Source organism: Falco biarmicus, chromosome 4 (genome assembly GCF_023638135.1).
Source record: "Falco biarmicus isolate bFalBia1 chromosome 4, bFalBia1.pri, whole genome shotgun sequence".
NCBI classification, from domain to species: Eukaryota; Metazoa; Chordata; class Aves; order Falconiformes; family Falconidae; genus Falco; species Falco biarmicus.
The window spans coordinates 46,515,610-46,542,920 of record NC_079291.1 but is presented as its reverse complement, the minus strand read 5'-3'; the positions used below and the strand labels follow the sequence as shown (position 1 = coordinate 46,542,920).

At 38.0% G+C, this 27,311-nt stretch overlaps 1 protein-coding gene across 10 annotated transcripts in view; it reads left to right on the top strand.

Annotated features, from left to right (window-relative positions):
* The window catches only part of EPC1 (enhancer of polycomb homolog 1), a 68,063-nt gene that overhangs the window by 24,525 nt on the left and 16,227 nt on the right, over window positions 1-27,311 (top strand). For all 10 annotated transcript variants that reach the window (XR_008821235.1, XR_008821234.1, XR_008821233.1 and 7 more), the window contains 8 exons: window positions 19,625-19,784; window positions 21,913-22,058; window positions 22,144-22,350; window positions 22,726-22,874; window positions 24,156-24,312; window positions 25,633-25,809; window positions 25,910-25,999; window positions 26,083-26,231. Coding sequence is in view for 7 of the 10 variants with exons in the window: in XM_056334418.1 (XP_056190393.1) it covers window positions 19,625-19,784; window positions 21,913-22,058; window positions 22,144-22,350; window positions 22,726-22,874; window positions 24,156-24,312; window positions 25,633-25,809; window positions 25,910-25,999; window positions 26,083-26,231 (1,235 nt within the window). In the remaining 3 variants the exon portion in view is untranslated. The remainder of the gene's footprint in view (window positions 1-19,624; window positions 19,785-21,912; window positions 22,059-22,143; window positions 22,351-22,725; window positions 22,875-24,155; window positions 24,313-25,632; window positions 25,810-25,909; window positions 26,000-26,082; window positions 26,232-27,311) is intronic.

Here is a 27,311-nt window from a genome sequence, read left to right as displayed (position 1 = left end):
GTAAAAGATTAGGAATCATGATAGATGGCCGGTTTTTATATCATAGAGAAGTCAGACGCTAATTTGAAGTTGTAAGCAGGGGACTGCCATGAAAGTGGTTTGATAATGTGGTATTAGTTCTGTATATGATCGAAGGTGTACATGTCATGCTCTGAAGTAATGTTGAACATACTTAAGAGTTGGTTGATCATCAGTGCCTTTGGTTTTTTTCTGGAGTTGATCAGCAGTCCAGGTTCTCTTGAAATGAGGGAGGATATGGATAAACAAACTCAAATTTGGAAGAATTCTAAGTCAGGACTTTAACATTCTAGGTGGAGGATGTTCTTCTTCTAGTTTGTTTATTGTCTATATGAGCTATCTGTGTAGAAGAGCAATTTAATTCCTCCTGAAAAAGCTGTTCCAGAAAAGCTAATTGTAGACCAGTCTTAAGGAATTAGTTTAATGTATGCAACTCAAATTATTTTTAACCTTTTCTTGACTTCCCAGTAATTGCACAAAAATAAGGCATGTAACAGTAGTGGCTTTATGTATAGCAGAGTTAACTACAGTGAGACCAATTGTTCATGTTCAGACTTAACGATTAAAAAAAGGTTAGACTTATTTAGTACTTGTTTATTTACAGTGAGTATGGTTAACCATGGAGGAGATTAAAAATCCCTCTCAAATTACTTAAATTAAGACTGAGGGGGAAAACCCACAAATACAACTTCGTTAGCAGCATTCTTAATAGCACAAGAAGTAATACAGCTGGCAGAGTTTTGGAGTTGAAGGAGAGGAACTTATGCAAGTCGTTTTGAGGCCAGGCTTGTATGGAAAGACTTTAACCCCCTGGGAATTTTCACAGCCTGTCTTAAGGAGGAGCCCCATAAGGTTATCTTCCTGACTTTTTCAGATTTGATCTATCATATCATGGATTTCAGCAAAGGATTGGGTTTTAATTGTATGCAGTAAAATATTGATAACAATAATGGGAAAGAACAAAATTCAGTAACCTTAATGTTTGAGAATTAGTGACGCAGCTTTATTTTTCTTTTCGCTTTAATAGCTAACACCCTGTCTTTTATTCCAGTAAAACTTAGGTTGTTCACAAAAACCTGCCTAATACTGATTTGTTTCAGGTAGAAAAAAGTGCAGTGTGGCAAGCACTTAAATCTGCTACTGTTCTGAGTAACTGCTTTGCTTGTAGGTGTAATTGTGCCATAACTATGTGATCGTATACCTCAGAAATGTATATGTAGTTATTGCAGTATCAGTTATAAAGACTGTTCAGTGTGAGTTTTGAATGCTTGTAAGCTAATATATTTTCAAGTTTTTGTTTTAAAGGAGTGTGTGTGTGAATCTGCTGTCCTGGAACAGAATACTGTCACTCGCTGGCCTTAGGTATATGTAATAAGTTATTTGTTCTTTTTCCACTTCATTCCCACTTTGTACTTGTAAGAGGAAAAACTAGCTTTAATATCAAGATATGCATCAAACGACTAATGCATCAGAATACAGATACACAAACACAAAAGCAGCAGCCAGTATATCCTCTTCCTGTTTAATGAGCCTGTACATACCCTGTGCTCTCTGCCTTCCACCATTGTGTATGTATTTCTGTGTATTCTACATTCAGGGACTAACCCTGTTCTGGGAGGATCTTTCTGGTTAAACAAATGTGAGGGTGAATTGCATGAATCGAGGGTAGAATAAAAGTCTGAAAATTTCCTGGTCTGTCAGTCTTTTCAAGCACAGGTAGTTTAAGTGAGAAAGGAAACTATCCTCTTAAGGTTTAAGGACCACTCTTAAAGATTTGTTTCCTTTATATTTAATCAGGAGTTTAAAAATTCACGCCTGTTGAATTGGAAGCTTTCAAGAGGGCGGTATTAGAAAGGATTGCTTTCCAACATCTGTTTACATTCATACCTTTATACCAATTTCACGACTTCAAGGTTGTTTCTTCCTAGTTGTAAATAGAAATTAATTAGAGATCTTGTAGCTTGCCTAGGAGACTTATCAAGCTTGCATTTGAGGAGAGAGATTTGTAGTAAGGGCTGCCTTAGACATACGTTTCATGCTACTTACTGTCTGTTTTCCGTTACAAAGTCAAGAGCTGTAGTCCTCAAATTCTTAGCTGATTAGATGTTATACTCAAAGCATGGCTGCTAAGAAGGTGTTAGCATGGAAAGCGCAGTTCTGCATAGGCTTCTCTTTCCACATTTTCCTTTTCCAAACTCGAGGATTTTGTGCAAGACTGTGTTGTTGTTGTGAAAGTGCGATGATTGCGTGTTCAAAGATGCGAACTTGCACCCCTTCTTCCCTTTCCAAAACAAGTTGCTTTGCTGAACTCCATTGATCTGTAATGAGTCTCACCCAAAATACCTTTCTCGGCATAAGTATGAAAACACTTTATATTTTCCTTCTCCTTACTCTTCTGTCTGTGCCATTATCATTCCTGAGTTACTCTGTCTACACGGTACATAACATTTTTCTTCCAAGTGTTTCCCTTGATTTAATTATTTGAAATGTCCCGTTTACTTGTGTTTCTAAATTCTCTTGGTTTAGTTCCCCTTTTTAAGTTTCTTTAAACACAAGTGATAGAATTGTATTCCTGGTTTCCCCTGTGCCTTTATGTTTTTGCTTAAGAAATGCAGCTTTTAACTGTGTGATAAATCTACTCCCCCCCATCCTCAATTATGTATGATGTATATTCAGCAGGACATGTCCTATGTGCCTTTTTGATACTTGATTTTTCTTTCCACTTAAACACAAGAAAAAATTCTGAAGAGAGTGGCAGAAAATAGGAACTGACTTCAGGAAGAAGATTTTATAGTATCGTGGTCTGACCTATATCTCAGTTACTGAATTGTAAATATTATATCTCAGGAAAAAAAGCAGAATTTAAAACAGTGTGGTTTTATTGAAAAGCTTAGAAGAAAGGCTACAGGTAGGAGCCAACTTGAGTTTGAGCCCTGCAGAATTTTTGTTTTGTACAGTTACTGGAATCCTTTAAGCAGGTTGCTTAGATAAAACTGTTGGATCCTTCAGCTGCTTATGGATAAATTTAGGCACTCTCTTCTGTTTCTCAATGATTTATTATTTTTTTTAATTTTGTATGTTTGCCCAGCATGATGATATTGTTTGCCCATCTCTTGCTATTTATCTTCTGTTTTGTTAGAAGAAAGTTATGATTGATATTATAGTGTATTAGCTCTGCTTCCTCATGAAGATGCTGTGGTCTTAAAGTAGGTCAGGTACTGTATGAGACTGTTTAAATGTTAGAAATAAAGATAGTTTAATACAGTCCATCTGGGCATCTAATTTATTTCATCAGGTCAGAACTTCAAGTCAATAGGAAATACTTCATTTTCTTGCTGTTTGTGTGAGGAGGACAAATTTAAACTACCAAAACTGAAGCAAAACGGCTTCCCTTTTCTTTGTCAGTAATGTAAGATTTCTTCAGTGAGAAAAAAGTATGTGTGGGGAATTAGTGAAATATGCATATTTACAGAGTACCTCTTTCTTTTTTTAGACAGCTTTTTTATGCTTACTAGAGCTGTAGGATGAGTGATTAACAGAACATTGTTGCGTGTTCATTCTGTCAGCCTCTGAGGTGTGGTGTCTTGAAAGGATGTTCAGAAATTTGCTTAGTGGTAGTTAAATACTGAAAACTAATTTGACATATCTTGGGCTGGAACAGAAAGCACTGAGGTGTCTTGATGATCTTCAGGGCTTTGTTGGAGGAAGTCGTTGCAGATAATGCATTAACCCTTATGGCTGGTCTGGGTTTCCATAGCATCTGTATTTTAGTGCAGAAAGACCTTGAGCTGGTAGATAGTAGTTGTTAAATGTTGGGTTTGGGAGCTTTGGCTAGCTTTTAGTAGTTGGGGCATGGGCTGCAGAATGTCCTGGAAATAAAGGCAAAACTTTAGCATTCATAGAATCTAGAGAAGCTGGTGAGGGAAGAGAAGCTCTGAAGTGCTCCTAGTAAGTTCACAGGGCTCCTAATGAGTTCATGTTATTGAGGAAAAAGTGCACCATAAACTAACCTACTAGCTACAATTTTATAGGTGTTAACATCATGGGTGTGTTGTGGGACTAGTCCAGTCAGAAGGTAACAAACAGTTCTGTCATTGTATGGTGGGGTAGTATGAAGTTCCAAAGCCATCCAGGAGCAATAGGAAAAAGGTACGTGGATATTCCCATTGGTAAATGAGAGCCTATCAAAAAACCAGACCTGTAAAACCAAGTCCTCAATTGGTTCATAATTGATTCATTATCGATTCATTTCAGCAGGTAAAGAAGGTCCCTATGCATGATTTAGAAACCTCATTATTTTTAAATGTTATATCCAGTGGTTGACTTAACTCTGTAATTTGAAAAATTAGTGAGGTATCTGACATTTTATTTTGGCTTGTATTAAATTGTAACTTCCCTGGTATAATTTTCTGGGAAAATTTTTTTGACTGTTTTCCAGTGTTAAGTCTTTTCATGAATGTCATTGTCCTGTGTCTCAGCAGTGTAGGTTTGACCCTTTACTTGACCTGTGCTTAAGAGAACTCTGGATAAGAAGCACTTTTTTTTTACTTGATAGAAAAGGGGAAGATTTAGTAATAAATTTGCTGGAGAGAGTCTCTTATTCCAGGCTCTTTTGCACTGTGGTCAGGAGTGTATGTAGAGTTCACTTCTATGTTTATACTGGATGTTTGTCTTGTTTTTGTGGTTTATTCCCATGGTTCACAGAGAGAGTGTTGCATATGTGTGTTAGGCTGTGGTGTAATTTCTCTGCAGATGGTTGTAGAGCTAAATGCTAGTGGAGAAGTTTACTCTGGATTGTTTCAATACTTTGCTCTTTAACACATGCTAAATATGAATTGTGCATTCACATTACTTGAGAATGCTAGACAGTATTGCTGCGGATTTGAAGGAAGCCAGACTGCCATTTCAGCAAATGGCACCGTCTGTACAGGTGGAATTGGAATTTGAGGTCCTAAGCCAGCTTTTGGCAGCAGTATCATTTCCAGGGATGGAGAGAACATCATCTTGCTTTGGCTTACAGTTACTGAACTGACTCCACTAGATGAAATCTGTCATAATACTGAATAGATGGAGGAAGTAGGAATACATTGTCGTGTGGATCACTAACAGTGCTTCGTAGGGTAGTGCTTCCCTTTAACTTACCAATCAGGAAAGGAATAAAACACCTCCTTAAGAAAAAAGCCATGCAATACCAGGTATTTGAGGGCTTCAGGTAGATAGTTGTCAGAACAAGTGTGCTATCAGAAAAATCCAAAGATGTTTGCATTTTGAAATTTGAAATTGAAATTTGAAAAACCTTTTTAGTTTCCTCAAGCTGCTATTCTAAAAAGCTCTGAAGTACTAGTCTTGAAGACTTTTCTTTCCATGTTTTGGTAATACTGTGTTGATAAACCTAAAGGAAACAGCCTATCTCTGCAACATTGGGACATCAGTGTGGTCCCCAGTACCACAGAAACTTCTTTGTGATAGCAAACTGTGACAAGCATTTTGTCATCTCTTAGAATTTCTTGTTAACAACACATTTTAAGTTTATTGCTAGTTTTTCTCACCTTCCATTGTAATGTTGTTTTTGCTTTCTATTGATGAGTTACTGTTTGGTCCTTTGTTCTCAGCATGGGGAAAAAATGCAGTTTTATAGAATGATCAAACCATTTAATGTGGCAAGCAGTATGAAACTGAGGTTGTAAGTGGTAATTCAAAAGCATAGTATGTTAGGCAGCTCTGAATTTTGTTCTCTTAAGAATATATGCAGTGTCAAGTTGAAGTTTTTCAAGATACAATGTGCTAAATCTTTTACATATACACTCATTTAATGGCAATAAAGCTAAAATAGTCCTTGCACAGAAGGGACATGATGAATTAATGCAAAGTACGAAATCTTGCTTTGCAGTCTCTGGTAGTTTATATGGCACTAGGTGGTAAGAGGGAGAGGTGGGATGTCTAAAGTGATGTTTTCTGAAGTCCTATAGATGGGTTTCTCTGCTGATGTATGGGCTATGCTCTTGGACTCAGTATTTGAGAAAGGCACAAAGCAGTCTCTAAAATGTCTATTATACTTCAGTAGGTTAATATATATATTATATAGGCACATGAAATCATGGATATTCACACCACTGTAACTTTATTCCCCTGGAGCCAGGAATTGCCTATTATGAATCAGTAACAGCTGCACATGTCGTGGAAGAATAGGCAGCTCCATGTTGTGACCAGCAAGATAGGGCTCAGCTGCTCTGCCTATGAGAGGTGGAGGAAATAACATGTATCTATTCCTTCGGAGATCCAGTGTCCTTTATGCTGTGGGTAGAGGCTTTTACTAATGCAATAGACTAAAACAGTGAAGGCTGAAGACCTAAGGAATGATGAAGAGGTGTGGAGGTTTTGTGTTGGATTTTTTGGTTTTTTGTTTGTTGTTGTTGGTTTTGGTTTTTTTCTTTAATAAATGAAGGTCATAAACTGACTTGAATGCTAAGTAATGACAATGTGGCCTGAACTAACTGATGCTGTCTCCTTCTAAATCACATTCAGTAGTCCTATTTTGTCCCAGCCAGACACTTTAACTCTCACTGTGTGTGCAGAGAGAGTAACAGTAACAATGCATTGAGCTTAAAAGCAGTAAGGAAATGTTCGTCCTTACCATAAGCCTTTACCACTGCTGTTCTTCCTTTCCTCCCCTCCTCCATATGACTACTTCACTGTCTTAACCTTAGTTGTTCAGTGTTTATACCAGCCTTAAAACCAAGTTTGATCATAACTGCATGTGAAAGGTCATGAATTCAAAATGCTAGTCTGTCTTGTGTTTTTAAAGGCAATCTAAATAAACATAGAGATTACAAGACACAAGAATAGCTTACCTATAAAGAGTAATGATTTGGTGCTTGACTCATAGTGCATGTAGCACTTTGTCATTCAAAACATATTTTTATTGATCAGGAAACTTCAAGTTGGTGTTCTGTCTAAGCCTTTCAGCCTAAAACAGGCCTCTGCTCTAGGTAGCTTTTTTGTGCATTCCAGTGTAGCAGTGTTCATTCTAAGCCAAGAAAAATGTCTAAACACTTATATTTGCAAACTGAAGACTGACATCTGCAGCAGGAAATACATAGATAAGCTCATTACAGTGGGGTAATCTTTGGAAAATCTATTTGAAGTTATTCATTATTGCACCTGTCACTGTCACTATTGAAGGACTTTTCTACCTTTTGTGGCATCAGATCTGAAATTCTGATGTGTTTTGTGTTGTGAATACAGAAGCTGAGGCAGTTTAGTTGAAAAGCATTGGTAGGTTTTGCTTGCATTTTCATGAATGTATTTTGACAAAATTTAGTTGATGAGAGCAGTTCCGTACTAATTGCTAAGTAGGTTTCTTCTTTACTAGGTGCCTTAAGCAGTATAACTCTAAAGTATGCCTCTTCTAGCGTTTGTACTTGGGTGGTGGTGGTGGTGGTGGTGTGAGGTTTACTTTTAGTTTTCTCAAATGTCTTGGCAGCTGTCCCGATACCTTGCTGTCTTTGTATATGAAAAAGCTTCTTCTCATAGTAAGGGTTACAAAAGGCAGCGGGCAACGAGTGGTGTTTTCTGGTGGTGTGTGCTTGCTTGCTTGGTGTTTTGTGGTTCTGTTACAACAAAAGTTGTAATTTGGAGGAATATGAGATGGGAACTTTGATACCATTGATACTTGACAGTCGTTCAAGGGCAAGGTTAGGTATACTTTTTGCCAGCCTGTGCATATTTGTACAGCTCACATTTCTGCTCATCACTATATGACAGTTTATTTCCATTGTGTGTTACACAGAGGAATAAAGTACTTAAAATGCAGATAGTGTGGAGTCTGCAGAAGTGTGCCTGTTTAACAGACTAGCTTTTAGTCATTACTGAGATTCACCATGTGCTTTTTCTATTGATTTCATTTCTTCCCTGTAGCACTGAAGTGGGTAATGCTAACAAGTGTGTTTTGTTTGTTTATTTTTAAAATCAGAAATAAGCTTGATAGTTAAAGGTGGTGCTCTGGAAGCTTCTTCAGTTTGAATTTTTTTAACTGAACTGTTGTATATGAGCTTTTAATATGGCATGCACGTGTGACTTCTTAAAAGGTGCCCAGATTGTTTAGGTTGTTATGGCAAACTTCTTTTTGGTTGTCTGACATGAGATGCTGAGCCTTAACTTGTGAATGAACAAATTTGCGCAAACATTGACACTGTTTTCTTGATTATGGTTTTGCTGTCCCCACGTAACTTGAATACTGCATGATGTTCAGTGTAAATATTGGTCAGTTCTATTACTATTTAAATGTGAATGACTGAGGTAATGAAACTGTACTTTACAGAATAGCTAAACCTGACAAGAATGAAGCAACCTTATGGGAAGGTACAGCTCGTTCAGTTTTGTGTGTTACAGACCCTGTGTAAACACCTGGTTTGCTCATTGATTGATCTTTTCTTCTTATTATTTTTTATTCATTTGCCTTTTTCACCCCAACCAAAAATAAAGTTGGATATGTGTTGGGTATCTCTCAAGCATCTTTATTAACATTAGAGTTGCATAGTGCACACTGGACTGAAAAGCTCATAGAAGAAAAAATCATCAGACTACTAAACACAAAGACTAAGGTTATATGGCTTGCACTCCCAGCTTCAGATACCCTATGGCTCAGGTAGAGAACAGCTGTGGAAGCATGGCTGTGGTTTCTGTGCTGGTTTTGGTAGGGATGCCCATGGGCCTCTTCTTGAGATAGTGTTAGGCAAAGTGGCACTCTGTTAAAATCCACACTTGTCTTGCAGTTAGTTTCCAAAAATGTTTCTGCATTCTTCAGAGAGTTAGGTTACTAGTAATGCCTAGTATCTAGGTTAGCCCAGTCAGCCAGTTTGGACATTTATTTAAAGTCCTTGGGTAGTTGTGCAGTTAGGTTTTTAGAGATATGACCTTCAAAATCCAGCTGTAAGTTTTAGATTCTTACAGAAAATTCTGAGGGGAAAACTAGTAGCTCTAGATTCTGTTTTTAACAAAACAATCAAAATCCTGTTCTTAGACACACACCACACACCCCCCCCCACCTTCAGAATCTTTGAGCCTATGTAATCTGGAAAGCTGTCTGCAGTTTGTGCAGTCTGGCCTGTGGAAGAGAATGCTTTTAAACTTTCAGTAGGCTAATACTGAGGAGACAGAGGTGCTTCTCAGACTGTATGTTATGGCTTTATTCCCTTGCCTGGTGTTTTTCTCTGCCTTACCTGTTGTGATTCTGTACTGCTGCTGAGTTGAATAATGACTCCAGATTGAGATATGCCTTAACTGCAAAGGAAAAGGGGTTGGTTTAATGGGGATCGTTTGAAAACCTGGTCTGAGGAACAGCTTCTGTGGAAGGAGTGGTATATTTATTTTTTTCCATAGTTGACATATACTACACTTCTCTCAAAGTTTTCTAAGACTTCACCTGGCTCAGTTGACTTCTTTTTAAGTCCTGGTACCTATGTAAATGTAGATTTGGAACTTACTTTTAACCTGGCCTAGTACTGTGTGTAGTATTCTGCTATGATATGTAACTGGAATAGTTGAGGCACCCCATGTATATTGAAATATATATGGAAAAAATACCCAGTGTATCTGCATATTAATATTGTTCAGAAGAGTAATGAAACAGTAGGAACTTGTTTCCTGCAAAGTTGGGCTATCATGTTCTTTGTTATTGAGATGACACTGCTTTTTTTTTTTTTGTCAGTGCTCAGTACTGTTAGCAGTAGTATCAACTCCCTTTAAGAAGAATGTTGGAATGAAAATGTGCAGCTTTTGCCATCCGAAGTTGAGTTGTTACACAGTATTGCTGGGGCACAGTAATGTTTAAGCATGCAGCAAGATATTGTTGCATATATCTTTTAACTTGGGAACTTCATGCAGTTTTATTTTGAGTCAGCTGATGAAATGATCTTGAAGTTCCACTTCCTATTTTCCCCATACAAGGGGAAAATGATTTTGCTGTAAAGATTTATTCATGATCTCCTAAATGGCTTCGTAGCTGAAACCTCTGGTAAGGAAAGATTAAATTCTAAGGGCTGCTCTCATTCCATGTAGACTGCATCCTGAAAGCTGTATTATTGTATCAAATCTTAATTAATTTTGTTACAGTCCGATTTCAGTGTGGAGGTCATGCCCTGGACTACCTAAGTAATGGGTTAAAGGCATCTTAATGTGTTCTTTAGAATGCTTTATTTAGGGGCAATTGGTTTAGTTACTAAACTGTACTGTTTAGTATAGATCACTGAAATAGTTTTGATGCACTGCAGGCTCACAAATCACAGCGTTACAGCAGGCCATTTTAAGGAAGGGGGGGCACTTTGACAGGTTTGCAGTTAAGTCTGGGATCTTGTGAAATGTGGCTGTGTGGCAAAGTCACAAGAGATGGGCTGATCTGATTTAACTGTTGGTATTGAAGAGACAATTCCACTGTTTCCTTAGAGCTTGCCATGGTCTGCACCACCTGCCTGTGAACTGGATTAGCTCACAGCAAAAGACTTGTTTAACTCCTCGCCTCTGTGGGTTACAGGGCTACATAAGCTGAGTAGTTCCATGAAAGACGAAGTGATTACATGGGGAAAAGATGGGAATATTTTATGGCCATTACCAATGTTTAGGAGGTGGGATAGCCTCTTCTGCTGGTACTGAGCTGTTAGCAGTTCCTGAAGAAAATACTTCAAACTGTGGTTCTGAATGCATGTAGCGCAGTGACGATTTGGCAAGCAGCCGATAGGTAGTCTGAACAGGACCTGTGCCTGGGAAGGCTGAAGCGTTAAATTCTGTTTGTGAATGAGACTGCATAATTACTGCATGTGTTAAATACTAGAGCTTTTCTGATTCCCAGGGTTCCTAGGTTGCATGCATTATACTTTTTAACATGTTTTGAGCCAGTCTCATTCATTTCTTCATCTCTGCCTGTTTTCCACAGTAATTGAAAATATGAAACTAATTTCTTTTCAGTCTTATGGTAACAGGACAACAAATCACTCACCATTTCTTCTAGCATTTTTGTTGATCTCTAGTACTAATGTTGTTAGACTTCTGGGTCAAATGCCCTGTGTGTCCTCTGCCTCCCTGCCACCATTCACTGAACAAGCACAGCAGGCAAAAATTTCCCAGAAGGTGTAAGTAGTTTGCTGCTGAAGTCCATGACTATGGAAGCAAGGTATTTCCATGAAAAGGGCAGACTCCATGCATACTCTTAGAACTGTCTCATTTGAACATGGGGAAAGCATTTTAATATGATGCTTACGATGGTGTGGCTGCCCTAATTTCTAACCAGTGTTCCAGATAAAAAGGCTAATAATTAGCCCGGTTTCTTGATAGTCTGTTAATTACAAAAACATGTATTTTTAAAAGTAAATTAGATCACATTTTCACTGAGCAATTGCTATTTAATCCTATGCAGCTATTTTAAGTCTGCATTTGTAGCGGAGATCTAATTATTATAGTAATTACTGTGGGATCCTGCTTAATTGACTACTCATGAGACTGACATCAGTTGATTAACAGAAGTGATCTCCATATTTTTCTCCATGTTTGGAATATGAAGGGACAGTTTCAGGCACTTTTTGTTATTAAACAAAGAATTTACTGCATAGAATGATTCAGGGCATTGAGAGATCTTGCAACTTCATAAGGGAAGATCTACAGCGATGTGACTTGGGTGAATCTTCAGGCAGCTTAAATTGATGTGAGAAGGTGTTTACCCTGTTCATACTAGTAATCATAATAGAAAGATGGCTTACAGTTGCTTGTGGGCCAGATGGGGGGTGGGGGAAGTGATCTACTGTCTTCCTTGGGACCCATCACAGGGGGAGACCAAGGAGCAACATAATGCTGCTTTGTTGACCCACCACTTGTATCCTATTTTGATCATGTGTGCTTGTTCTGACCAAATTTAAACTATTGCTGACATGTTATATGATGTTCATGTACCTGAGATCAAGAGGATAGATGCTGCATTTATGCTTACCAACATAACTGTTACCTTGCCATTATCAAGGGTCAGATCTATAAGCTGATATTCAGGAGCCAGGCTTTGCAGTTTCAGAGGTAAGGATCAGTGTAACTCAGGTCTGACCCTGTGCCAGAATACATGTTGAAGACTTCTGTGCTCTATCAGATTGCCCTCGTCAGTATGATTTCAGTCAGATTTGGAGCTCTTCATCAGCAGTTGTTTGGAAACAGATACTGTGACAAACTTGTCAGAACGTCTTTGCTGTTTTGCATGTAGTTATGTGTGACTAGATACTCATGTGAGGTAGTACAAGGAAGAGTGTGTGGTATGTTAGTTATGAGTGCTTCTGTACTGAGTTGCGATGCCTGCTTTGCAGGAATAATTGAGTGTTTTTGCTTTCAGTCGTACTAGAAGCTACTAGAGTCACTTTCTGCCCTAAAGATAAGAAAAATAGAAAGGAAATCCGAAGCTCTGAATTTTACAAAGTTTACATTGATCTAAAATGGGTACTACTACGTTCTGGCTAAGTGTTCTGTACCTTTGCTTGGAGCATTGATGGTGCCTGTCCCTGATTGAGCCCTTTCTATTGCAGCAGTAGATAATTACACCACACACACCCACCCCCAAGAGTCCCACATAAAACATACTTGTGATGCCTGAACTTGTTCTAGGAAGGAGGAAAGAATAATGTGAGGAATGGGGGGGGGGGCATAAACCCCCCCAACAAACAAAACCTTAATTTTTTTGCATGTAATTCTATGAGATCACTCTCCATGATCCTCCTAATTTTGGTTATAAATTGTGTCTGATTAGTAAGTTGCAGGACATCTAGGATCTGGTAACAGGAGGAGAAAGTGAAGAAAATGAGCCAGTTCGGTTATTCTATTACTTTGTCTCCTTTGTGCTTGGATTTATTGGATTGAATCTATGGACAAAGTTCATTTAGAGTAGATTGTCAATCACTCTTCCAAAAGAGGCCATCTTCCCTGATCATGCAGGTTACAGAGACCGTCCTATGGCTGAGAGACAAGTTACATATCCCATAGCTCACTGAACCAAGGGAAGGGGGGGGCTGGGGAGTGATTTGCATGCAATAGGTCATAGAAGTTCTTCACTAGTCCCTACCATATGTTATAGGGCAGGCTAGTCTGAATGGTCTTGGTGTGCAGTGGGGTCTCCTCGCAACTTTGCTGTGTTGGCTTCTATTGTCCTTTCACCAGTAAATGTTGCTGTAGTGAGATAATCTAGGTGTAGGAACAATATTGTCCCTGTGAATTTAGCCAAAAATCTTTACATTATAACCTGGAATCAGGTTGCTCTTGCACCAGTTTATAATCTCTGGATGACGTAATTAAACTTACGATTTTTCCAGTTCCTAATGTTTTCTTATTTCATCTTAGAGTAATGTGCTTGTGCTGAAGATGAGTTACAGTTTTGTTGGATTCTTCTTGTGTGTTTAGGTTTTTCCCAAAAGAGTTTTGGATCACAAGTTGCTGGAAGTTAAAATGTGTATAAAAAAAGACAGGTCTGTAAGTTTGTATGTCCTTGATCCTGTCTCAGCTTTGAGCTGTTTTAACGTAACTGTTGTGAGCCTAATACTTTGAGACAAATACCTGTTGAAGCTGGTAACCTTTTTAGTTCTTGTACCCTAAACTTACAGTGTGAGCTGTGAGATGGCAACTTTGGAAAGCACTTAGGCAAGGGATGGAAGTGAGAAGATTTACCCCAGTCATGCTGATGTAAATTAGCAGGTCGGCAGAGACCAGTAGATGGGCAGTGTGGTTTGACGTGTTCCCGATAACGACAATCAATTGTAGTGTCCTTTTGTATAGTTTTTGTATTTCAGAAGCAGACGCATGATTATGATGTACACAGACTTGAACTCACTCCTGTGTCCTTTTTATAAATGCTAATATTTTAAAAAAATCTTTCTTCTTGCTGTGTGTGGCTTCCTCTACCACCCTATCTTTGACTTCCCTCAACAAAGAGCACGCCCTTCCTTAGGGTAGGCTCTTGACAATTTGGAGACTTTCTACTCTGCTCTACCCTCTGGACTTAAGAGTTGGCTGTTTTCGCCATTTCCATAAGCGGATGTGTCTTAAATGATTATTTCTTTTAAGAGCTGTGGAATAATTTGGAGAAATTAATTGAAGAAACATGCAGTCAAGTTACAAAACAGTGGATTGTGTGTCTTGTTCTTAAGACGATGCACTCATTGCTACTGCAGTAACATTATTTTCAGTTTACTTTCTAAAATAGTAATGTGCAGTCTGAACCTTGGGTTTGTTCACCTTTAATGACAGGGTTATGTCTTTTAACGCCTTGTGTTGTGGTTAGCCTACTTTGAATATAGTTTCCAAGGTGTGTTGCAAAGTAAGTATTTCACCAAAGGAATGTTTGTGCTCAGTGCCACTTTTCTGTGAGAAACTTTAACTAACTTGGAATTAGTCATGTTGCCAGAAACTTAACTGAGCATTACCAAAATGTGAAAGAAGGCAAATACTGCTTGCTTTCAGTTGCTATACTCCTGCTTGTTTCTGCTTGTAGGCAAGAGTGCCTGCTAATACTGAGGTTGAACCACAATTGTAGTATCCTTTCTCTTGTGTTCTGATTATTGTAGTTCAGCTTTTTTTTTTTAATGTAGTGTGCTAGAAATGCAACAAGTATGCAAGTGCTAAACTTGTTTTGAAGAGTTGCACCCATGTCCTTGCATTATTGTTTGAGAGAGGTCCTGTTGGTTGCCGAAAGCAGAGCTGAACAGAAGTTCCAATTCCTTCAGGCTGCATTGAGAGCTGCTCTGCTGTATTCCTGCTTTCCCTAGTGCCTGAATTACTGCCAACTTGCTTTAGATTATTTTTTGAGACTTTGATGTTTTGGAACAGGCATGGCAGTACGGGTGCAAGGGATAAACCTAGTGTCTTAAAATTAATGGAAAGGAAGACTAAAGAATAAAGAATGGTGTAAATACATGATTTTGCTTAGGAAATTTAAGTATATCATGCCTTGTTATATTCCGGATAGTCAGAAGAAGGATTGTTGTTTTGGTGGGCTTTTCCTGTAGACTGTCTAATTAAAGGGAAATTTATAAAGGAGGAAAATGGCTGTTGAGCTCATGGTTTTTTAAACAACTAGCAGGGTAATCTGGTAAGCATGGGCATCTTAACTGTCTGCCTACTTTCCTGGACAGGAATATAGTGGGATGGATAAGGTGCAGTTCATGTTACTGGCTGAAAGCTGCAAAAAGTGAAGCTGCTTGTTTACTCAGGCAGCCTCTGTCTCAGAGCTGAGTGCTCCTACTGCATCCATTCGACTCTGGGATTGTCTGGCCACGTGATGAGCCAGTGTAGGAAGCCAGTCTGATGGAAAATGAACTTTCAGGAGGAAAGGCAAGCAGATTTTTAGGTTTTGAATGAACTCTTTGAATAGCTTTTAACACACAAATCTGGATAAGCATTGGTACTAGGTAGAGGGAATGAAGTTTACAGAACAGTAGCACCATTCTGAAAGTACAGCATCAAATGAGCATCACAGCACAACCAACTCCAAAGTTGTATTTCTGATAGCTTTTTATGTCAGGTAGAGAAAGCAACTGAAGAGGGAAGCTTTTCTGGATAGAAGCCTAACTAATAGGTTGAAAATAGTTAAATATAACAGTGGAAGGCAGTTTCAGTGAGAATAAACTACCTTCTGTAAGTAAGTCTTGTGAAACAGTCAGTGTATGAAAGATAGAAGGGAAGCAAGTTGAGAGAGAGAGGGAAGAAATGGCAAAGTCTTACTTGGTAGATTGGGCTGAGTTTTTGTAAGACAACTGCAGCTATTCCAAGTGTATTTTCAATAAGGATACCTTAACACAGAAATCTGAATGCACTCAAAGTGGAATCTGATGAATAGGAACAAATAATATGTGAACAATTAATACTTACATGGAACTCCTGGAAAGAAGGAGGAAGATGAGATCATTCTAGCAATGAATGTACGGAATAAGATGAGAATATCCTGTAAATATTTGTAGTAAGAGGAAACCTTGGTTGTATTTGGTACTGAGATGGTTGGAATGTTACCTGCCATAGCTTTTCATGAGTCTTAATCTTGCCCTTGGCATTCATTTCAAAAAGACTTTTTAATTTAATGATGCAGCTAAGCCAGTTTAATGGCTGGCTGCTACCAAAGGGAATCGTCTTTCTTCCTCCCTTTCCCCACTGCCTCCCTGCCCGCCCCACAGTTCAGGAAGCTACTTTGTCAGAAGGCTAATTGTTTCTAATTGTCTTCATGGGAAATAACTGGGGAGAGATGGCTGGGGAGAGATGGCTTTCTGTGGATTTAGTTTCCTAAGCTGTCACAGTAGGTTCAGTCTGGCATTAGGCAGTAGTAATACGGAGAATGACAGCAAGGGGCACAAGAGCGCACCTTGTGGTGGTAGCTAACTGTTAATTGAGTTTCCTTCTAACATGACAAATTACAGCTTTTGAGCTTGACTAACCCACCTAAAATTTGTGAAAGGAATTTAAAGAAACAGTCTGAAATAATTTCACTGCTAATTGATAACTTCTGAGGGGCAGATGATGTTCCAGAGGAGAAGGGGAAAAGGTACTGCAACCATGCATCTTAAAAAAAACAAAACAAACAAACAAACAACAACAAAAAAAAACCCGCAACCACCAAACCACCACCAGAAAACAAACAACAAACCCCAACATAAAACCTAAAAAATCCCAAACCAAAACCCTGTAACAGCCTGTTGAAAAATTGGGAGCTAGAGGGCAACAAACGAGCTGTCTTAACAGCAGTTCATGGAGGAATATGGATAATGTAAATTATTTGGCCCCAGTAATCACCTGGAAGATACTAATCTCTATGTGAACAACTAATAGTGAGTTTTTCAAGAACAAACCCCGGTTGATCCAGTCTAATTTCTATAGCAAGGCAAGGGACCTAGTGGATAGTTGCATCATGACTTTTTTAAAAGGCTTTTTAATACTGCTCAGTTGTGCAATGAGTGGAAACAGTGTTATAGAAACTATTGTATAGTGGAAATGTCTCTGATTGGAAAACTGTATCTGGAAATGGATGAACAGTCAAAGTGAAAAAGACTTCTTAAATTTCTAAAGAGGTCTGTCTTTAAATACCTATTGGTATTTTCAGGAGCGACTTGGACTGTACAGCATTGATATATTAAATCAAGATAACATGAATGGCAGCCAGCATGTTTGATTAGGATTTGGAATTCAAAATCGTTCTGACAAACTGAGGAAACCATTGCATTTTCAAATGGAAAGCTACTGTTTGAGATGAATGGTGTTGCGTTTGGGTGGGGGTAATCAGCTGTGCAATCACAGTGGGGAATGACTGCTGTAAGGTGTAGTAGGTTAGTTAACATGCTCTTATGTTAAAAATGAGTGCTTCTGGGGTCACCAGTCACACTTGTTTGTAGGAGACAGAGATGTGCTGAGCCACCAGCTGAGATGTTGAAGCTGGGGACAAAGTCACTATTGCTGATTCGTCCAAATAAGTGAGAACTTGGTGCATGGGGGTGTAAAGGGGAGGTGCTAATTTAACTTAGTGGAGTGTCTCTTGGTATGAATTGAAATGGATAGGAAGAGCAGATTAGTTTATGTGTGTCGGTGAAGGAACTTTTATCCAGTGGCTTTCATAATATGTGTGTATTTTTTTGTAATCTGGGTGAAAGTCAGGCAAAACAATGATTTGTGCTTCTGTTTCAAGAATATTGTTAAGATTTCTTTAAATACTTGTTACTGAAGTCTGTTAGGAAATAAGTAGACTACTGCTACTAACTAAACAGTACCCATTTCTGTATCAACTGGATCAGAGAAATTGAAATCTTAATTCAGTGTCTAACCCCCTTTTCTTCCCTGAAGCAAAGCAGTTTTTTGTGTTTAAAAACACAAGTTGGGATAAATGCACCAGGGATCCTTCATATGATTAAGAACAGTAAACCTTTTCTGTTGTTCAGAATCCATTGACTATTAGTATGTATTTGACGTGGAATCCTACTGTACTTTATGAAAACAAAGCTTAATTCCCTGTTCTGCAACAGTTGTAGCTGTTGTGCCAAAATCCTGAAAAATTATTACTGTTTACACAAATCTGAGGTGTCTGGCAGCAGTGCTTCACAGAGAGGTAAAAAAGAAATTATTTTGTACCATACCCAAGAAAGAATTTTAGCTGCCACACCTCCTAGGTGATGTATGTGCCTGCACTTACCAAAGGTTAGAGGATCAGAATCGGTCCAATGGGTTTTACTTGCAACTGTACAGTATGTCTTATTCTCAGAATTAGTCTCCTTTTGTGAAGAAACTTTTTAACGGGATAGATCTGGAAAAATGTTTGTAGCTTGTTTGAAGGTAAAGCTGGGCTAAAATCCTGTGAATCCTTGCAGCAGAATTATACCTTGGAACAGGTTTTACTATAAAGCTGCGCTATACAAGTTACAATAAAGCCTATTTTATAATTATCTTGATTTTTTTATTATTTTTATTTGAAGTTTAGACAGATGATATTTATTTTATTTATTGTGCTGAAGAGGGGTAAGTTTAAGCCAAACAGGCAAAGATGTAATAAGGTCATAATGATGAACACCGGTATGTTTTTATTTCAATATTAAAACAGATTATCCCTGCCACCCTTTTGCTGCAGTTTCTATTTTTGAGTTTTCCAGTAGTCTGGTTTCCAGCATCTCACTGATAGCTTACTGACACAGCTGATGCAGCACTGGCTTACTGAGCACCTAGGAAGGAAGAGTGTAGGAACTTAAGAAACCAGCTTTGGTACTAGGGAAAAAATACTGTGTTACATAGTCAGTAAACTGCTTACATGCACACATCTTACTGGGTGGGTTTTTGTTGGTAACTGAACTCTGCTGAGGCTACTTACTGTCTTGACAGCATCACAGGAAGAACAGAATGCATTTGAATAACATTAGAAAATATACTAGAATTTATGATGTTACTAGTCTGTTTCTTGGGTTGTAGTAACAGATATAAATGTGCTTTACTTTTAAGCTTGAAAAAACAGTTGCAGATTTCTGAAAGTTAATTATTCTCACCTTCAGAGTTTATAGTTTATTATTAAACTTTGACAGATTAAGAGGGAAAGGAGGAGGATGATAACGGAAAGCATTGCAATAAGCAAGAATGTCTTTAGGACTCATTATCTGTCTGGGTAAGAATAGTTGCTTCCCTTTCTCAATAGATGATGGCAGGCCTCCTTTCTGGTGTTCTGACATCACTGGCGATAAATGGCCGTAGCAAATAAAGAATAATACCAGAGTGAATATTTGTCTGCAGCTACTTGTTATAATCTGTTTGTCTAACCAATCTTAAGTGTCTCTGCAGAAATAGGTAAAGATAGATTGCATAGTTTGATGTGCCAAGAACACGCAACATCACTTACTAAGTTTAGTGACTGGTGGTGTTGTGTTTGTGTTAAGAGGGAGAGCTCCACCTACTGGAAAGACCAGTTTATGGAGTGTGTTTTGAGTGAAGGGTGCAATACCAATTTCCCAAGTCTGGTCTCAGGGATTTGGAATGAAAGCATTTGAAAATAAATAGAGTTCCGTCAATTTAAAAAAAGTCTGAGTTCTGAAAACGTTTTCTTAGATTTTCATCTTGACTTTTTTATTCATAGGAACATCATCTCCAGCGGGCTATCTCAGCACAACAAGTATATGGAGAGAAGAGGGATAACATGGTTATACCGGTTCCAGAAGCAGAAAGTAATATTGCATACTATGAATCTATATATCCTGGAGAATTTAAAATGCCAAAGCAGCTGATTCACATACAGCGTAAGTAAAGTAACTCAATTCACTGAAGTCTACACTGAAAACTTTATTTTGCTGGTATTTTGTGAGATTACTCTTAAATATCTATTGAGCTTGCATCAAGACTGACTCTTAACAATTTTATCCAATATGTAAAGGAATATATACTTCTTGCTTAAGAGGTGTATTTAGCTCTTGATGAGGAAGTAGATGGATGTCCTCCTTGAGTCTAAGTCTATATGTTAGTACTTTAAATTTAGCAATCTCAAAGGCCTATTTCTGCCCTCTGTTAACACTCTGTAATTAACAGCTTGCAGGGAAGTTTAGGTGCGTTAGCAAGGACACAAATCTGCTTGAAGAGAATATATAATACATAGCTAAGAAACAGTGCTGTTGGAAGAAGGGTTCGCTGGAGTCAAGAAGACGCTCAATATGAGTTATGCATCTTGCTCAACTTTATTAGTTTCTAACACTACTTATATAGAACCGATACACATGCATATTCGTAAAGCAGAAATATAATTGGTTAGTAGTCTCTAAACACGCACAGTTCTCACACCCCTAATTATCATGACTAAAATAAGCATTCTATCCATGTAGGTAATTGTGTTGCTCTGCTTCAGTCTTGTAGTTTGTTACTCCCTATTTTCCCATACCGGTCCCTATCTTTCTTGGCCCTGCACCTGCTTTCCCAGCAGCTGTATCTTGTTACAGCCACGGCCTGTTGGCACAACATAATTACTTGGTCTCAGGATTCAGGAATAGCTCAAGGCTACCTTTCTTGTTAACTTCAGCACAGCAACTTAAGTACAATTCTGATTACAGGCCTATTCTAATACCAGGCCTGGATTGTGCAGATCTTCAGAGATTCTAAGGCCATGCTTCTGCAGCCATTCTTCTACAGAGTGCCTCTCCCCTGAAGCTTAAACCAGGATAAAGTGGATTGGGAAGCCAGGCAGAAATGGCAGCAGTAGTAGTATTAGCCTATGCCTGGATGGAAGTATTCTCCATCTAAAAGTAGATGGGTTTTGATATCACTGACTGGCAAGTGTGTTGGGATTTTGTTTTTGTTGGAAGATAGCAGCCATTCTGTATGGATGTGATCATCATGATACTTCAGATAACTTTTGAAAACATGATTAAAAATATAATCTGTTGCATGGTATAATTAGTAGAATTTTAAAAGTAGTACCTGTGCTATGTAAATGGATCTTCTATAGCAGTCGGGGCTTCAGTGATGGCTTTAAAATATTAGAATCATAGTTTGGGTTGGAAGGGAACTTTAAAGGTTCTCTAGTCTACCACCCCACCCTGCAATAAGCGGAGACAACTTCCACTAGATCAGGTGGAAGATCAGGTAGATTAGAGCATGTCGCTCTGCCTCTAACCAATGAAGGGGCTAATACTAGCAGTCTTCCATGCTGATATTAAGGTTACACTTTTTTATTCTTCTTTTCCTTATCTCGTGGTCTAACAGGAAATAGTGATTTTTATTTTTCAGCTGCGTTGTCTGCTAGCTATGTGTTTATTAAAAGCAAGGCATGAGAACTAGGGAGATCTTGTTTTGAATGAAGAATGCTGCATTTTCATAGGGTATTGTGGAAAACAGAGCAGTTGTTTGTGTTCTGCAAAACATTACTTGTATTTGAAAATGCCTTGCTACACAGAGTAGACCATACTGGGCCAGTTTACTCTGACTTGCCTACATCACAAAAATCAGTGATGAGAGTATGTGTAATGTCATTGTAATACAGTCTGCACATACTTCAGTAGAAGTACCTTTTAAGTGCATTTGGGCTGAAGTCTGAATTGCTAATAATACAAGACATAAAACCGCAAAATACTAGACAGCACTGGAAGTTTTGACCAGTCTAAAATTAATTTCTTACTGAAAGCAGTGAGGTAGAAAGCTGCTAGCTGCTTTTACCACTGGTAAGCTTTCATTGGTCAACAAAAGCATAATTAAATAAATATCAATTTTTAATGGTGTAAAAAAACCTAGATATAACTTTGAAGTAGTATTACTCCAACATTCAAACAAATGATTTTGATTTTGTTTTGAGAAGAATCTGGTGTGTACTCCAGACGTTGCTATCAGAAAAAAACATTTCTGTAGTAAAACTAACTTACACCTTTCACTTGCATCATTTAGCTTTCAGTTTGGATGCTGAGCAGCCGGATTATGACTTGGATTCAGAAGATGAGATCTTTGTGAATAAGTTGAAGAAAAGAATGGACATCTCTCCTTTGCAATTTGAGGAGATGATAGACAGACTAGAAAAAGGCAGCGGTCAGCAGGTACAATGGTACTTTGAATAAAGTATTTGAAATGCACACTCTGTGTATTGCTATATGAAAGTGACATGCTGGGTTTTACATTTAGCCAGTCAGCCTGCAAGAGGCCAAGCTGTTGCTGAAGGAAGATGATGAATTGATCAGAGAAGTATATGAGTACTGGATTAAAAAGAGGAAAAACTGTCGAGGTCCCTCTCTTATCCCAGCAGTGAAACAAGAGAAGCGAGATGGTTCCAGCACAAATGACCCTTATGTTGCTTTTAGAAGACGGACAGAAAAGATGCAGACACGGAAAGTGAGTAGATGGGTACCTTCCTCTGCTTCCCCCCTCTTACTTTTTGAGAGGGGGAGAAGGATCTTATATAAATAAGTGATTCTGCTTTGTAGTATAAAACAATAAAATTCATGGTGTTCTTTTGTTTAAATTTGCAAGGATAACAACATAGAAGAAACTAGGACAGCTATTGAATGCAAGTTTGTATTCTTTTTCACTAGATCTACTGCTAAACATACTTAATGGTGTTGGTAAGCTGTAGCTCATTGATAGCATGCACATGCTTCTCTGTTTTAGCATGTGATTTGTTTTCTATATACATAAACATTTAGAACTTTTAATTCAGACTATTTAATTTACGTGATCTGGGGAAACATATGCACTGTGTATCTACAGAATCGAAAAAATGATGAAGCATCTTATGAGAAGATGCTTAAGCTCCGTCGAGATCTGAGTCGTGCAGTAACCATCCTGGAGATGATAAAGAGGAGGGAAAAAAGCAAGAGAGAGTTGCTGCATTTAACACTGGAAATTATGGAAAAGAGGTAATCTTTATTGAAAACTTGCTGCAGAAAGCTTTGGAAACTACTTTGTATTCTGATTCCCACAAATACTTAAAACAGCGAGAGATTTTTAAAGTAAGTATTTAGACACTTTCACATTTACAGGAGCTTGTTTTTATATATGGCTATGGAAAGCAAAATAAAATGTTAGGAAGGTGCTGCTTATGGGAAAGTGACCCATCACACTTATCTATGTTGTTTTATTACATATATGTGTGTATTCAAATGTATGTGTATATCCTATATATTATACAGGAAGAGAGATCATAGTTTTAGGTAAACTCATTTAGGAATTTATGTGAAATATGTAGAATAAGGAAGTCCCAGCTAATTCTAAGGCTGTTTCTCATCATTGCTGTTTTTCTTAATTATCACTGTTCTTTTTTAGCAAGGCTTGATCTAATACTGTCTTGAGGAAAACATAAGCATTTCATACGATAGAAAATGTTGCTGTCTAGTCATCTCCTCTTAGTGCTGCTTTTGACATCCTGTTTGTCAGCTGTGATGAAGACCAAATGCTCGGCTCTGTCAGCTGCCACTTCCCAATCAACTGAGAATTGTATTTGAAATGTGTAATAGTTCTCTAGGTTGATACTTAAAATCTGAATAGACTTCTCTAACTTGAGCATCCGTGTTTGAAAACAAATGGTTTGAGTCAGTATCGTAAAGCTTTAAAACTAACGGTTTAGGCTGACTTCTTAGAGAGACAAGTTGAATGTCTCTACTGGGGCATTTTTTTCAAGCCCTGACCATTTTCATTAGAAATAGAGAGGGGAGAAATTTCAAAGACTTTCCTGTAGCTTTTTCAAGGAAAAAGCTGTTGAATAGAGGAGAGACTCTAATGCCCCCCCTTAGAATGGAAAACTGTGCTTCGACTCCACACTTTCCACAGGTCTTGAAATGTAACATGTTTCACGGATCTACTTCTGAAAATATTCCATAACACAGAGAGGGAAGATTCATGAATATGGCACTCTGCCTCAGTGTTAAAAACCTTTTGGGCGATAAATGTATGGTTTTAAATGGTACCTGTCCCCAAGTGAGCAGGGAGAGAAACCGCCTTTCCTTCATCACAATGAAGTTTCCATGTTACAAGTCCCCTTTTCTGAATAATGCTTTCTGTACTACTTACTGTCATCCTGGATGTCCCTTTAGCCCAAGTTGCAAGTATTAGCCTGTTTCTCTGTGTTGTGCAATTTTTTACCAGAGATATTGCAAATATTTCAGCAAATAAAAAAAAAAAAAAAATAATTCTGATTTCAGGTATAATTTGGGTGACTACAGTGGAGAGATCGTGTCTGAGGTCATGGCACAGCGGCAACCAATTAAACCTACCTATGCTATTCCCATCATTCCTGTGACTAACAGCAGTCCTTTTAAACACCAAGAAGCTATGGAACTGAAAGAATTTAAAGTTAAAGTGAGTAATGTCAGTAATCAAGTTAATAGTTTATGCTGTTATGTATGCAAGATACAGCATTCTATGATGGGAGGAGGGTAGAAGTGTTTTGAAACTGAAAATAGACTAGCTAAGCTGCAGTTGGAATAAAATGCTTTGCTTTGTTGGAGTTACGGGGATAACATATGGACTACCAGCATTCCTCAAGACAGAAATAAAGGCAGTATGGATGAACTACAGACAAAAGGATGCATGCAATAGTGTTGTTACTCTGGGACATACGAATGTTTTTCTTTAATGCCACCCATAAAGTTAGGATAGCCTGAACAAAACTGTATTTATTACCTAGATACTGGACAAAGATAGGACTAATGAGTTAAAACGTAATTTCTTGTTCTAAATTATGTAGTTATTTTGTTCCGGAGGGTGGGTTATTGTTTGGGGTTGTTTTTTTTCAATGTGATCCACTGATATTCCCAGCATACTGTATGTCTTTGTCTGGTTTTATATTTAACTAAAGTGTCAAATAATCTTACTTGATTTAGACAGCTGACCAGCACTTTTTTCCCTGCAGGCTTTAATTTTGTGTCATACACAGCATAGCTACAGTGCCAACAACTGAGCATGTTAAATAGGTCAGGTAACACAGGAGAAATGCTGAGGTATAATTTGAATTTTAAACAAAGACTTCTTATAACTGAAGAATGTCCAGAGCCTGTTCTGAATCTGGCAAGGTGGCTTGAATTGGTGAATACTTCCGTTGAGAGTAGAGCATTTTAATTGAGATTGCTGCAATCTATTTACCTGTTAGTGATGTTGGGTCAGCACAGTTCTTGCAGCTTGAAAGAAACTTGTTTCTTGGAAACTTGAGAAGTGCGCTTCAATTTGACTTTGCATAGTATGGGGAGATGTGTTTTAATTTTTAGAGGATTTTCTGAGATTCTAGGTATCTTTCCGAAGTCTTAACTTTTTTGCTTTTAAAGCATTGTTTAGTGCTTAGTAATTCCCTAACACAGCATAAATGCCTATTACAGGTGCCTCATGGAGATAATTTTATATATTTTGGTCTACTTCTCCGAAATAGTACTGTTACCTTAACAGCTACTGTTTCATCTAGCATGGATTGAGCTAAGAGTGCTTGATTCCACTTTATCTGTTAAATGTTTCAGTTACTGGAAATGAGATACAGATATTCATGAAATGACTGCATGTTTTGTTATCAAGGTGGTGGAAAGATGAGTTCACTTTTTAGTGTGCTTAAACAGGAGTTTTCCAAAACTCCTGATTTCATCTAATTTGCTTGTGTGTCTAATTTTACACTGCTGTTTTCTTCTTTTGCAGCAAGATAAACCTGATGTTATTAGACCCAAAAGGAAGTATGAGAAGAAGCCAAAAGTCTTACCTTCGTCTGCTGCTGCTACTCCTCAACAGACAAGTCCTGCTGCACTGCCAGTCTTTAATGCTAAAGATTTGAATCAGTATGATTTTCCTAGCTCAGATGAAGAACCTCTCTCCCAGGTAGGACCTGTAAGAGTTCTATGCAGCTCTTGGGGAAAGAAGTAAAACTCATTAATTGACTAATATCTCTCCTCATACACCTCCCATCCCCCTCTTAAAGGTCTTGTCTGGTTCTTCGGAGGCTGAGGAAGAAAATGATCCTGATGGTCCTTTTGCCTTCCGTAGGAAAGCAGGCTGTCAGTACTATGCTGTAAGTAGAATTTCCTTGTGTTTCATAAGACAAAGCACCTGTGGGAAAATATCTTGTGTTTAATTGTTTAAAATTATTTTAAGCCTCATTTAGACCAACCTGGCAACTGGCCATGGAGTAGCCCTAAAGAGGGAAGATTAGGAGATGTGCGTTACAGATACTGCTTAACCACCCTCACTGTACCACAGAGGTGTATTGGGTTTGCACGAAGACGGGTCGGCCGTGGTGGAAGGTAAGTCCTACATAATTGTTCCTGTTTTTAAAAACAAAATTTAAAATAAAAAGTAATTGGTAAGATGCAAAGTTTAAGAAAATCAAACCCCTCAAAAATTGAGATGTCGGAGAGATTGACTTTTTAAATACTTCCACTTGGTATGAGTTTCCTTAGCTGGTTAATGTCTCCGTTTTTATTTTGTGGTAGTAGAAGCTGTTTTAATACAATTTTCTTAAATGGTTCTAGGGGGGTGTTTATTGATGGCACTCCCAAGCTCTGAGGTGAAAATAGGTCTGTGTTTTCAGTTGTGATTGGTGGCTTGTATTTAAATTATTTGCATGGCTGTTTTCAAATAGTAGTATTCAAAAATAGCTAAAACCACATTTTTCAGAAAATGTTTTTCTGAGTTTGGACCATGTTTCGTGATTTGCCAGTTGCAGAGAATTTTGAGAGGAGTGCTTAAATGACAATAACTTAAATTTTGAACATGGCAAAAATATCAAAGACTTAAGCACTTTCAGGTATTTTGCTTCTAAGCATCTGTATCAAAACAATTTATAAATAGGTCAGTGTTGAATAAATGCTATATTTTTAAAATATGGAATATGTCTTTAAAAATTATACGTTGCTATTGGATTTTAATTTTAAAAAATAATAAGAATGTGTTTTGGTTTTCAGATTAACACTAAGCACCTCTTCACACATTAGCAAGTCAGATTGGCATATCGGCAAAATCAGAATTGGAGCTGAATGCTCTTACTGGGATTTTGCAAGGGCATTTGGAAGTTAATGTGTGACATCCCCACTGCATTGGGATGGTTGTGGGTGCATTCAGTATATATGGGTATAAGGCTTTTGAACTTGAAGTTACTTTAGGAGGGCATTTAAATTGCTCTTTAGTTAATTAAGCAATTTTATTTTGTTCTCTGGGGTTTTTTCTTTGCATTGTAGAACTCTGTCTTCCAGCCTGACTTTAAAAAAAAATATGTATAGTTGCAGTGTTTCAGTATATATGTGATGTACATCAGCTGTTCAAACAGTAAAAGCTAGAGGATACCTGTGAAGAGAAACCTAAACATAGTACTTACAGTAAAGTAA